This window comes from Ochotona curzoniae, unplaced genomic scaffold (genome assembly GCF_017591425.1).
Source record: "Ochotona curzoniae isolate NIBS_2020 unplaced genomic scaffold, NIBS_Ocur_1.0 contig_3498, whole genome shotgun sequence".
Classification (NCBI taxonomy): domain Eukaryota; kingdom Metazoa; phylum Chordata; class Mammalia; order Lagomorpha; family Ochotonidae; genus Ochotona; species Ochotona curzoniae.
This window is the reverse complement of record NW_024465885.1, coordinates 5,475,975-5,490,203: the sequence shown is the minus strand read 5'-3', so window position 1 is coordinate 5,490,203 and position 14,229 is coordinate 5,475,975. Positions and strand designations below refer to the sequence as shown.

The 14,229-nt window shown below is 45.0% G+C and overlaps 1 protein-coding gene across 1 annotated transcript; it reads right to left on the bottom strand.

Moving 5' to 3' along the window:
* Positions 1 to 4,264: 4,264 nt before the first annotated feature.
* On the bottom strand, positions 4,265 to 13,122 carry DPPA4 (developmental pluripotency associated 4). The gene is made up of 8 exons (XM_040980914.1): positions 13,099 to 13,122; positions 12,676 to 12,855; positions 11,473 to 11,587; positions 9,760 to 9,920; positions 9,624 to 9,674; positions 8,927 to 9,215; positions 7,491 to 7,689; positions 4,265 to 4,301 (listed from the first exon to the last, which is right to left on the bottom strand). Exons 1-8 carry the CDS (start codon positions 13,120 to 13,122, stop codon positions 4,265 to 4,267), a joined length of 1,056 nt encoding a protein of 351 aa, XP_040836848.1.
* Positions 13,123 to 14,229: the final 1,107 nt, after the last annotated feature.

The window sequence follows — 14,229 nt, the reverse complement described above, 5'->3', positions numbered from 1 at the left end:
CTTTTCAATAAAAATAAATAGATCTTTTTTTAAAGAAGATAAAGAGGAAACAAAGGCCCTGCATTGTCTGGGACTCCACTCCTTTTCCAGTCTCATCGGATAGCTGTCCCCTGGCTCAGTTGTCGTTCAGCCCAGGAGCCTCACAGGCCCCATCCAGGGCTGCAATGTCCCCCTTATCTGCTTCAACTCTACTCCTCGATCTGCAGTTAGTACTAAGGTGTAACTTGGGAAAGTATTGCATTTGGTGATTGGTTCAAATGAGAGAATTAGCATCTTCTGAAGCTATTGGACACCTCCACGTCACTCCAGTCGTCTCGTAGCCAAAAGCCCGAGACAATAACCCAAGTTAATTCCCATAATGAGAAGTCTTCCAGATGTAAAGCGTCTCCCTGCAATGTTCTTTTCCTCCTAGAGCTCTATGCTTTTATATCTCAATAATACTGCAATTTTAGGAGTTTTCTTATCTTTCAGATAAGAAATTAACAACTGAAATAGTGATGGTTGCTGCCAACTTTGGCTTTTACATTACAAAAGTCGATGAGGATGGGGAGACACACATTATTCAAGCTTTAAAATGAATTCCCTAGAGACCTAAATGTATGGTAGAGTTCCACTGTACACAGTTCACTCCGCACTTTCATGGCTTCCCTTTACACCTATTCAATGGGCTTCGTAAGTTCAGCCTATTCAGATTGTTTGTGTTTATCATTCTTTTTCGCTTCCTTTTAAGATTTATTCATTTTTATTGCGAAGTCAGATATACAGAGAGGAGAAACAGAGATCTTTCTCCAATGATTCACTCCCCAAGTGGCCACCAACAGCCAGAGCTGAGCCAATCCAAAGCCAGGAGCCAGGAACTTCTCTAGGTCTCCCACACAGGTGCAGGGTCCCAAGGCTTTGGCCTGTCCTTGACTGCATTTCCAGGCCACAAGCAGGGAGCTGGAGAGAAAGCAGGGCTGCCGGGATCCTGGCGCGAACAAGATGAGGACTTCAGCTGCTAGGCTACTGCTCAGGGCCCTTTCCCTTTACTTTTGAGGAAAAGCTCTTTTTAATTACACTACAGTCAAAAGTGTAATGGTCCATGAAATAGTGTTCAATAAACAAAAGACCGTACTTCAGCTGGAAGTATAGGTAAAGGCTATACATAACAAACAAAGGGCCCAGTGGCGTGGCCTAGTGGCTAAAGTTCTCACCTTGAACGCACCAGGATCCCATATGGGCGCCGGTCCTAATCCCAGCAGCTCCACTTCCCACCCAGCTTCCTGCTTGTGGTCTGGGAAAGCAGTCGAGGATGGCCCAAAGCTTTGGGACCCTGCACCCGCGTGGAATATCCGGAAGAAGTTCCTGGATCCTGGCTTTGGATCGGCATAGCTTCAGTCGTTGCGCTCACTTGGGGAGTGAATCATCGGATGGAAGATCTTCCTCTGTCTCTCCTCCTCTCTGTATATCTGACTTTCCAATAAATAAATAAATCTTTATATAAGTAACAAATAAAGATGTCAATTTTCATTCATATATCTTGCCCATTTTTTTATACTAGAAGTAAAAATGCTTTACCATTGTTTGACAGTAATTCAAATCCTCCAATTGTCCATACATTAAACAAAAGTTTTCATACTTTATGATATTGGGTTGTTGCTATTTGGATATATTGAGGATTCCTCCAACAGCCCTAGAGGGAACAGAATAGGGAATTCCAGGTAATACATACAAGTGAGAGCATCTTTCTGTGACTTAACAGTACCTAGACATTGAGTAGATATATATATATATATATATAATTCAAGGACAGGCGTTATGGCAAGCCGATTAAGCTACGACTTGCGATATACAGTCTATAATGGACTGTAGCTCCAGACTGGGCTACTGTTTCCTTAGCCGCTCCCTACAATGAGCCAGGGAGGACAGATCACCGCCCAGTGCTCAGGTTAGCCACAAGGACCCAGTTACAGAGCCTGGCTCCTGATTTCTGCTTGACCCAGCCCAGCTGCGAAGACCATTTGGGGACATGAACGAGCAGGTGGAACATCTGTCTTTGTGTCAGTCTGCCCTAAAAATAAGCAAACCAGTCTTTGGAAATAAAAACTTTATTGTTCTGATTCATGTGAATTATTTCCCATGCTTTTATACTTCACTGTAAATTTTCACTGATTATACAAGCATCTATTGTAGAACAACTAGGCTTAACAATGCCAAACACAGGATTTTAAAGATTTGAAAGTAAAGAATGTCCAAGAGGGAGAAAAGAGCATTCCTTGCTTCAAAGTAGATCTTTTCACATACAAAAAGTAAATGCTTAGAAGTTTTTACTTTTCAAACCGGAAAGTTAGTACAAATGTACTTTTCCTGTATCTAAATAATTTTTGGGGAGGAAATGTTACTTATTATATACATAGTCTTACATATAAAAAATATTCAGACTATAGAACTTTTACATTGCTAATAATCCACCTCTCTGTAAATCTCCCTTTCCAATAATAAATAAATCTTTCAAAAAAAAATTAAAGAAAATCCACATCCAAATTTCCCCAATATCACAAACACAATCTTAAGTCCAACCTTACTATGGAAGGGGGAGGCGTTACGGTATGGCCAAGTTAAACCTCGGCTTGTCATTCTGGAATCCTATACCAAAACGCTGGTTTATGTCCTACCTGTCCTGCTTCGGACTCAGCTTTTTGCTATTATATCTGGGTAGGCAGCAAAAGATGCTCTCGCTGCTTGGAATCCTACCACTCATTTGGAAAACCAGGATGGGATTCTTGGCTGCACTATGGCCTAACCATGACTGCTGTGGTCATTTGGGGGGTGAACCTGTGGATGCAAGAGCTTTTTTCTCTCTCATTTTTGCCTTACATTATTTAATGATCATAGACAATTAGTGTGATCAGGACCTTTCCCTTCCTTGTGGTCAAGCTCACACAATTAGTGATACTAAGCTCTCCATGGCATCATACCTGGAACAAATCTCAATTCTTACCATTTCTGGTGGTACTAAGTGTAGAATTAAGACAGATATGGCCAAATTTCAACTTTTGCTTGAGGGTTTACAAAGAAGGGGTTTCTTGGTAGTTAAAATATAGAAATGTATTCAGAGCATTTTTAAAGTGAATTACCTCCAGTATAATGAACTGGATTTTAAAAATGTCCCCTTTTCCTTCCCCAGGAGATGCAGCGACATCCACTTTTGATTCCAGTTCATTGTTACCCTTTTTACAGGTCTATTTGCTTGTACCAATGACGTCTGGCCCAACCTCTAGCTTTAGCTCATTTACTTTAGCATCTCCTCATGGAGTCTTCCATTGCTTTTTGGAAAGAAGAGCAATTTTAAGTTGTGTCCAGATCACTGTCATTTCCTATGTACTTCACACATGGTTCTTACTACACGATTATGAGGCCAGATGCATCTGTGTGGCTGTGACGTCAACACTCAGATGGGAAATCAGAGTGAAGATCTTTCCTAGGCTCCCCCTCAGCAGCGAGGTCATAGCTGGCCTGATGACTCAACAGCTTCATAATACTCTTGGGGTTTATGCAATGGCTTAAGTGGACCAAGACAGTGCTTACTCTCATCGTACCTGTGTGCAATGGGAACTTGGCACATGGGAGCTAGAAACAGATTTCGGTCCTTGTCCTGACTCGGGTTTCTCCCAGCTCTTCCGGCCTTCCAATGTCACCAGGCACTATTTCACTTTTTAAAAGGGTCACAGAAAAAAGGGTGAAAGGGATGCAGGAGAAAAAAAACAATCCTGCCAAAAAACAAAAATTACAAGCCCAGATTGTCCTATAAGGGAAAAAGCAGTTGAATAATGTTCCATGTAACAGAAGTTCTGAGTGGAGAATGCGGCAGAGGACACAGATTCGGCCTTTCCAAGGACTACATGCTGAGTGGGCAGGGTGCACTGCTTCAGCTGTGAACTGTCTGCTAGGCTTGGAGTGCAGACATAAGAGGGCACAGTTTTGGCTTCCCATGACAGTGGGAGGTTTAGGATGATGTCCGGGCAGTCACAGGCATCGTACTGGACTCGGAGAGGCCCCGTTAAGGGCTGTGGAGGCTCTAAGGGTGCCTTTCAAAAGTTGCTTGTAGTGATGCGTCTGCTGGAAGCTGAAGAGCAGCTCTGGTGAGGTGAGGCGAGTGTGTGGGGCAGATGGGCCTTGGAATTACATCAACAGCAGTTATGATTTCTGGGACTCCTTACTCCTCAAGAAAGCAGATGATGCCAGAGAAGGAGGTAGAAATCTGTGTCCTTTAAATCTCAATATTTTAATCCCATTGAAGGCTTCTTGATAAGATCTTATTCCTAGAAAGAAAACAAAATATCTGCTTTTAAAAAGATGAAGACTAAGAATAATGATCTAGTTGCATTTGTGAAAGAAACCCATGGCTTTGATAGAATAAGTTTTATTTTTCTTTTTAAGATTTATTTATTTTTATTACAAAGTCAGATATACAGAGAGGAGAGACAGAAAGGAAGATCTTCTGTCCGCTGATTCACTCCCCAAGTGACCTCAATGGCCAGTGCTGTGCCGATCCGAAGCCAGGAGTCAGGAACTTCTTCCAGGTCTCCCACACGGGTGCAGGATCCCAAAGCATCAGGCCGTCCTCGACTGCTTTCCCAGGCTACAAGCAGGGAGCTGGATGGGAAGTGGAGCTGCTGGGACTAGAACCGGCATCCCTATGGGATCCCGGTGTGTTAAAGGCAAGGACTTTAGCCAGTAGGCCACGACGCAGTGCCCAGAGTAAGTTCTTGTGTTCCACAGTACACCGGATGAGTTGTTCACAACATCACAAATATGAAGAATGACCAGTAAAATCAAGCCCTTGAACTTTACAGGCAGGGGCCTACATGGATCTGTGCGTGTTTTTTTTTTTTTTTTTTTAACAAATTGAAAATCAGATATATGGAGAGAAGAGATAGAAAGATCTTCCATCTATTGATTCACTCCCCAAGTGGCTGCCAACAGCCAGAGCTGAGTGGATCCAAAGCCAGAAGGCTCCCACGCAGGTGCAGGGTCCCAAGGCTTTGGCCTGTCCTCAACTGCTTTCGCAGGCCACAAGCAGGGAGCTGGAGGGGAAGCAGGCCTGTTGGGGTTAGAACTGGCACCCATATGGGATCCTGATGAATTCGAGCCAAGGACTTTTAGCCACTAGGCTCCCAAATGGATCTTTTTATCTAGTGGCTATTCAAAGTGAACTCAGTTCTATTCAACATGCTTGGTGTGAAACTGTGAAAAGAACTGCAGCAGAAGGAGCCAGGCAGCCAGAACGGAGGGAGCACAGGCACAGACACACGTAGTCCCCTCGTGGGGAGAGGGGAACTGCCAGGATGTACGGGCCTGCCTCTTTCTCCATGGGCTGATGGAGGGAGTCTTTCCCCCATCCTGGCTCCTGGGTTCGATTCTCTTTCAGTTGCCCTGAACCTCTAGTGTGCAGTAATCCTGAAACCAGCCCTCTTCAGAGGGAGTCTGCTTTTATACTCTCTCCATTTGGTATCTCTCCTAGGTCAGACCACAAAACCTAGTTTATTATCCTCTGTACTATAAATGGAGTGGGCATGGTGGCATAGCACGCTAAACTTCCACACACAGTGCTAGCACCCCATGAGTGCTGGTTTGGGTCCTGGCAGCTCCATTTTCCATCTCAGCTCCCTGAAATGGCCTCTGCACACACGTGGGAAATCCAGAGGAAGCTGGCCATCAGCAAAAGCCAGACCATCTCTAGAGACTGACCACTTTGGAAGTGAACCAGAGTATGGAAAATTTGTCTCTTCCTCTCTTTCTGTAACTATAACCTTTAAGTAAAATAAACAAATCTTTAAAACAATAACAGGGCCCAGCACAGTTGCCTAGTGGCTAAAGTTCTTGCCTTGCACGCACCGGGATCCCATATGGATGCCAGTTTGTGTCCTAGTGGTTTTGCTTCTCATCCAGCTCCCTGCCTGTGGCCTGGGAAAGAAGTTGAGGACAGCCTAAAGCCTTGGGATCCTGCACCCGTGTGGGAAACCCAGAAGAAGCTCCTGGCTCCTGATTTGGATCCTCTTAGCTCTGGCTGCTGTGGCCAGTTGGGGAGTGAACCACAGGATGGAAGCTCTTTATCTCTCTCCTCTCTGCTTTAAGCCACTGTATGTGACTATAACGCCAGCTTCCTGCTTTCAATTGAGTTCCCTTCTAATGAGCTCGTAAAGCAGTGGAAGGTTGTTAAAATGCTTGGCCCTATGCCTGCCACCCACATAACACCGAGAGGAAGTCCTGGCTCTAAGCTTTGGCTTTGGATGAAAAAAATCTTTGTCTCTCTTCTTTCCTGTAAATCTGCCTTCTTTATTTTTTAATCTAAGATTTATTTATTTTTATTGGAAAGGCAGATATACAGAGAGGAAAAGAGACAGAGAAGAAGGTCTTCCATCCGATGGTTCACTCCCCAGGTGGACACAATAGCCAGAGCTGAGCCAATCCGAAGCCAGGAGCCTCTTCTGGGTCCCAATACTCTGGGCCATCCTCTACTGCTTTCCTAGGCCACAAGCAGGGAGCTGGATGGGAAGCGGGGCCACGGGGATTAGAACCAGCGCCCATATGGAATCCCAGCACTTTCAAGGATAGGACTTTAACCGCTACGCTATTGTGCCGGGCCCTAAATCTGCCTTCTAAATAATAAATAAATCTTTCTCTCTGTAAAGCTGCCTTTCCAACAAACATAATTAAATCTTTACCTAACTTCAAATTTCTTATGTACATTTTTTTCATTAAAACACTGTATTAACTTCTTCAGTGAGTTCTCTGTAAAATTTAACATGAGCCAGTGCTGTGGCGTAGTGAGTAGAGTTGCACTGGTTCAAGTTCTGGCTGTTCCACTGTCCATCTAGCTTACTAATAATGGGCCTGAGAAAGTAGTGAAGGATAGCTCAGGCGTTTGGGCTCCTTCGTTCACATGACAATCCCAGAAAAAGATGCTGGCTCCTGGCTTTGTCCTGGCCCAGCCTTGGCTGCTGGGGTCATTTGGGAAGTGACACAGCAGATGGAGGATCTCTTTTTCTAATTCTGTTTTCAAATAAATAAATAAATGTGTGCTTTATATATAAATTTATATGCAGAAGTAATAAAAACAACCTAAGTATTAGGGCTGCTGGAATAAAACATACTTCTTTGGTAGGAATATAAGCAGTACACAGTATTTAGTGCAGTATTATATAACGTGTACATCAACTATAATAACATAATGTCTTCTTCTGGAATCTTACATTTTCAGGCATAGCATTCACTTAACACATAACTGCTCTTTGCCCAGGCGATAAGCATTTCCAGGTGAGAAATAATTTTCCTCAAATTCTCCTTCTCACCTTCCCTCCCTGTCCAATTCCCTCTTCCCTCCTTCAGTTTTGGCATAACATACTGAATCTTGAAATATATAGCAAATCAATGTTAACTCATGCTTTTTCTCTCACAAGGAAAAGCCAGGTGTTCACTTTTAGCATGTAAAGAAAATAAACAATTACCTGTGAACACACTCAGGACAAAGCAAATTGTCCTCCAAGTGTGAGGGTGGGAAATTGCAGGAAGGAAGCAAGAAGAGTGCATTCACTCTTCCTTTTCTCTTCTCAGGTACCCAGGCTTGTCCTGCGTGAAACTGCAGCTGAACCCAGCCACGCTTGCTTGCAGGGAGACTTCTCCCGTGGACTACACACCACCTCTCACCTGGGGAGAAAAAAAAGGAGGTAAGCTTGAACACATCAGGTCCACCTGTTCAGATTCAAGACTGCATCATGGACTGTCACTATGGATTTTATTAGGTTGTTTAAAGTGGCAGTTGCAAGAACTGGACTCGGGAATCCCAACTTCACTTCTTTCCCATATTCCTGGGGAAGGGAGGTCCTCTCAAACTTTAAAAGAAAAAAAAAAATAAAGCAAACAAACAAAAAAAAAATCTGGTTCCAAGAGGCTTAGTGCAGGTGGGCAAATGACAGCTGAATGAACTGGCTCAAACACTTTATAGACACTTTCATTGTATCTCCTACAGGTCTCACTGTGCAATGCATGTGGAGCCAGCACTGCCGTGCAATGGGTTAGGCTCCAGTGTGCAATGCCAGCACGCTCTATCAAAGTGTCAGGTTGAATCCTTGCTGCCCTGCTGTGAGCCAGTTCCTTACTAAAGCTTGAGTGAAGCAGTTGAGAATGGTCTCAATATTTGAGCCCCTTCCATCCACATGGGAGCCCTGGATGAGTGCTCAGCTCAGGTTTGGACCAGCTCTAGGAGATGCAGCCATTGGGAGTGAACCATTGAGTGGATGAAATATCTTTTCGCCTTTAAAATAAATGTCTTCAAAACAGTAAGATTCGTGCTGCTTTTACCAATCTAGTTTTTGGTGAGCAAACCTGTTTTAAAGAGCTTGTTAATGTTACTTATGTAGCAGAAACTATAAAATATAGGGTGAAAACTTAGGCCTCTGATTTCAGGCATTTTAGATTCTGCCCTTATGTATTTACTTTTATTGGAAAGGCAGATATACAGAGAAAGATCTTCCATCAACTGGTTTACTCCCCAAGTTGCTGCAACAGCCAGAACTGAGCTGAGCATAAGCCAGAAACCAGGACCTTCATCCAGATCTCCCATGCAGCTGGAGTCCCAAGGTTATCCTTCTATTGCTTTCTCCCCAGGTCACAAGCAGGAAGCTAGAAGGGAAGAGGAGCAGCCAGGACACTAACTGGTGCCCAAATGGGATCCCAGAGCATGCACGGCAGTGACTTAGGCACTAGGCTATTGCGCTGGGGCCTGCCATTACTTTTAAATCATCTAAGGAAGGGAAAGAAATGAAGCCAAACAGACAGTCACCCTCTTCATATGTGGCTGATAACATAAAGCCATGTTTTTCAGTGTGGTCTCCCAACCAGCACCCTCAGTGTTGCCTGGGAGGTTATTCTGTCTTGGGCTTACCAGAAGCCTCTGGAAGTGTTTCTACTGCTTTCCTCTTCCCAGAATTAGCAACAATTCTGGCCCAAGAGGCCAGCACCGCTTCTGGGGCAGAAGTTGTCACTTCAACTGTGTTCACGTCCTCCAGGGGCACAGGCACGCCTTCCAGGAGGGGAGGAGCCGCTTCCAGGGCCTCAGTCCCAGCAGGGTACACTGTTGTACCATTTTCCAGGGACAGTTCCTCTTTTTCCATCTTTGCTTTTATTTGTGATGGTGTTTTGATCTTGACCTCCTTTGCTGTTGTGGGAATTTCCTGTAAATAGGTCTAAAGAATAAAGATAACAGAGAATAAAACGCTGTCACAAGTTATGTCCTTGTGGGTGGGAAGATGTGATCACAGTCAATGACGATGTACTAGATTTTTGAAACTTGCTTAGATCCATAGGTAATCACCAGAAAAATTAGCTTGATCTGGTTATTCCACAGTGCACAACTGTTTTACACAACAAAGACACTCAATTTTTAAATTTTCAGCTTTCATCATGTTGCAGCGCTGGTGAAAACAGATACAGGGGAACATTACAACTAGGAATGGAGTGGGAAGGAAAGGATCAGGTAGTTTTTCTGACTCTTTGATGATGAAATTCATAAGAGATAAGAACCGAGCCTTTCACTGTCAATGCTCTCAAAAAAAAAAAAAAAAAAAAAGCACGGTACTCACCTTCTGGTGTGGGAAAGCATATTCACAGACTCGCCTATATAGATCTATTTTCTAAAAGAGAATACTGAGTTAGTAAAGAAAGTAAGGTTCCTATGCTTTCCCCAGTTGCCACAGTTTCACAAGCTTAGAGACTCACCGGCCCTTTAGTGCTTATCCTCAGCTCTTGACCCCAGGCCCGCAAAATGTCTCTGTGAACCAGGTCAATGGGCGGCAGAGTCGTAGGTATCGGAGGAATTGGTATCTTCTTCCGAGGTTTTGGGTTTTCACTACGCTCTGCCTTTTCCTTATGGGAGGCAACTGAGAAAAACAGAAAAAAGAAATCAGCAGTAGCTTTTATTTGGCTATGATAGTTTTAGTTGTGATGTTTTTTTCTTCTAAAGTTAAGTTACTTGCCAAAGGCCAGATAGGATAAAACTTAAAATCTTGGATGTTCTAAAGCATCCCATGTGCTAAAGCTTGCATTTCTCTCTGGACGTTCCAACCCAGACAACCCAAGTGGCTGTGCTGTACTTTGCAATTCCATTCCAGGGTAAAGACTTATGTATTACACTGAGTTCATAAATGTATTAGTGCCTTGTCCTCTTATTACAGACCAAAACAATTATCTGAGAATGCCATACAATCTTGAACAATCATAATTCTGCCAGCCATCTCGGCTGAGCAAACACCCTGGTGTTGTTGCACTTCACGAGGGGACTGGACCTGGCACAGTAGCCTTGTGGCTAAAGTCTTCACCTTGAACGCCCGGGATTCCTACATAGGCAGTGGTTCTAATCCCAGCAACTCCACTTCCCATCCAGCTCCATTCTTGTGGCCTGGGAAAGCAGTCAAAGATAGCCCAAAGCCTTGGGACTCTGCACCTATGTGGAAGAGACCTGGAAGAAGCCCCTCATTGGCTCAGCTCCGGCTACTGTGGATGCTTGGGGAGTGAACCAGAGGATGGAAGATCTTTCCTCTCTGTCTTTCCTACTCTCTGTAAATCTGACTTTCCAATACATAAACAAATCTTAAGATAATTCTCCCTACTTCCAAACTACTTGTGTCCCACCCATGTGGGAGATAGGATGGAGTTCCAGATGCCTTGTTTTGGTCTGTTCCAGCCCCAGCCATTGTGGCCATTTGAGGCCATTAGAGATGGAAGATTGAAGATTTCTCTCCCCCCCCCCCCCCGTAACTGTGCCTTTCAAACAATCGTTCTTTCTTTTTAAAAAAAGGATTTATTAATTTTTATGAGAAATTCTGATCAGATTAATGGACAGAAGGAGACAGAGGAAAACACTTTCATCTCACTCCCCAAACGGCTGCCACAGCTGGAGCTGAGCTGATCCCACACCAGGAACCGGGAGTTTATCCTGGTGTCCAAAAGCAGGTGTAGGATCCCAAGCCTTTGGGGTATCTTCTACTGCTTTTCCAGGCCACAGGCAGGGAGGAGAGCTGGGAGGGGAAGTGGAGCAGCTGGGATGTGGACTGGCACCTGCTGGGACCCCAACGCTTGTAGGGTAGGATCTAGCCATTGAGCCAACATGCTGGTCCCCAATCCTTCAATAAAAACAGCTTTCAAACTGTCCTCAAATCATTGCACACTGAGCTCCTTAGCTGCAAGCAGCAAGCAGAAGTAGAATGATTATCAGAACCAAATACATAAGGGAATCTGAACCTGGGAAAAGACGAGTTAAAACACAAGTGACCGAAAGGATTTCAAGAGTGCAATGGAGGGCAGATTTCAAAGGAAATCTCAGGTGTGCAGGGCGCAAGCTATACATTGCATTTCTTCCTGGACTTTTGCATGCACTCAGAAAATACCTTCAGGTTTCAGGAAATGGGACCTGAGGGTTTGTAAACCCCTTACCATTGTCATCTTTCTTTGATCTCTTTCGTTTTTTCCCTTCCTTTTCTGTTGTTCTTGAAGATGTACTTGGCTGAGCGAATGCACATTCTTCCTTTGAGCCTCCTGTGGGGGGTTTCTGGGGACACAGGAACTAATCAGCAGTTTCTTTTTATGTATAGCAACCGGTTCACACCCCACTTGTCTCAACAGAACTCTTATCTAACTCCAGTTCCACCTTCACTGTCTACATTCAGCATTTAGGTACGGAGGGGGCTTTCTTCTCATTCCTTCATTCTTGACTGTCTCCCAATAAGTAATTTTTCCAAACAGAAGCTAGAGTTACGCTTTGGAAAACCCAACATCCCTTCAGCAGCTTATTGTTCTCAGAGACAATAAACAATTGAGCAAAATCTATCAGCTTATCTCCTGCCCTGCCCATGTCATGCAGCTGTTTCCCATGCTTTCAGGATTCATGCTTAATTATCAGTGTGACCAGAAGTGACAGCCCTCAGCCCCATTTCTATTTACCTTCCTAACTCCTTTTTCAGTGTCACTTTAAGTATTATTTCATCAAGGCCCTTTCTAGTCCTAGCAGGTATTGTTACATTTTATGAATTAAACCTAATCGAGATCACCTCATCCTCACCACTTATCAGTAACAATTTATATTTGCTTGTGTAATTGGACCAATGCCACTGAGTCCATCCGATCGTAAATACAAAGGTATATTCAAAAGACATTTAGTCCACATTGGTTAACTGAATTAAAATAACAAAGTAGCAGTGGGAATACAATGGTTTCATATGAAGATTCACGGCTCCAGCGTGTCGCTCCACATGGTTCTTACAGTCATTTATTTAATCTTTCCAAACAATCTTACAACCACTACTTATCTTTCAGCTGCTAGAGGTTACCTCATAGACGACTGGCAGCTGAAGAGCACGTTACAGGAGCAAGAGAATATCATTATTATCGAGTCGTAGCAGGGAAAAAGCCTAATGCCTGGATAAATTTGCTACCAAACCTATGTTCCCTTCCATCACCCTCAAAGTGGGAGTACTGGACAAATTAACACTTGCGTGGTAGTTTTGCATCTCTATACCACTTCCACAATCGTATTCAAGTTTCACATTTGCATTTCCTTCACAAGAAGTACTCACTTCGGGGCCTCGCATAAGTCTTAAAATGAAATGGGCTAAAAAAAAAAAAAAAAAAAAAAACCACCTGGTCGCGGGACGCGGCTGGGAGCTGTTCCGCCGCGGGGCTCCGCGCCTCCCTCACTTCCGGCCCAGCGAGGTCTTCCGGGTCACGTCGCGCAGGTCTGCAGACCCCGGGGAGAGGACCTCGACGTCGGCCGCGACGCCCTGGTTTCAGGGCCCTTCTCCCCTCCGCGCCGCTCACCACCTGCCTTTAGCCGCATATTCTTGCCACAAGCTAAGGTATCTCTCCAAATTCCCGCGTGGAACCTCATTTCTTATTTGCCTCCCCCAATAGTGTAGGGTACAAGCCTGTCCAGGGCACTACTTTCTTTTTTTAGTTATGCGGCGAAAATTTTACTGTGTTCTCAGGACCAAAGAAAGATTATGGAGGGTCAGAAGGGGAGAGAGACGGGAGACACACAAACCAACCCAATAAAAGCGGCCTTACCTCCTTGCCTCTCGCAGTCTCCATACTCGGGAGAGAAATGGAGCGGACGAAAACAAGGCTGCACTTGGAAGACGGTCCGAGGCCCGAGAGTCTCCACCCACTTCCTGTCGCCCTAGGTGCGCTTCCTTCTCCCAGACCCTCGCTCCCAACCCCCTCGCCTTTGCAGAGTGCTAAGTAGTGCATTTGCTTATGCATGAGGCGGCTACGGCAGGCTGGATTACAGAGGTTATGCCAGACCCTTTCCTGTGACCTTTTAACTGTTATCTAAGGTGTGGCAAGCATTGGGAATCTGAAGACTTTTCCCGAATAACTCCAGGGGGGGACAGGCTTTGGAGGCTTCGGAAGAGGTGTGTCGTGGAACCATGTGTGTCGTGGAACCGTGGAAAGGCGAGGGTTTCCAGGCCAGCCTAGAGCCCTGAAGCGAGCTGTTTTCTTGTACCACGTGTACGTCTCGTCTCGTTTCCTTCTTTGCTTTTTTTATGGTAGTCTCCAGGAAAGTCAGTTGGGACAGCTAAGCGACCGCCACATGGGACGCCAGCACCCTAAATGAGCGTGGGTTCAAGTCTCAGTTATGCCAGTTCCCATTCAGTTCCCTGGTAATGCAGTGGAAAATGGCCCAGGCCTCTCCCACCCGTGAGAGACCCACACGGAGCTCCGGAATTCTGGCTTCAGCTCGGACCGGCTCTGGCCGGCTCAGCTTTTGGAGAATGAGTCCCCAAATGGAAGATTGCGCTCGCTCTCTCTCTCTCTCTCTCTTTCTCTTTCTCTCCCAACCCCCAAACACAAAGGCCCGCCCCTCCCCCCCTCACATAACAGCGTAACAGCCAGGGCTGGGCAAGGCAAGGATTTGCACCACAATCTGTTCTTCCAGGAGGTATTGGCAGGCAGTTGGCTGTAAAACAGTTTCAGGAATTCCAGCAGGTACTCTGCTATTGGCTGTAGGTTTCCCAAGTGGATGCCTAACGGTGTGTAACATTGCCAGTCCTACGGTCCTTCTTCTTCTTTTTTTTTTTTTGTAAAGTCAGATATACGGAGAGGAGGAGAGACAGAGAGGAAGATCTTCCGTCCATTGACTCACTCCCTAAGTGCGCGCAACCACTGGTGCTATGCCGATCCGAAGGCGGGATCCAG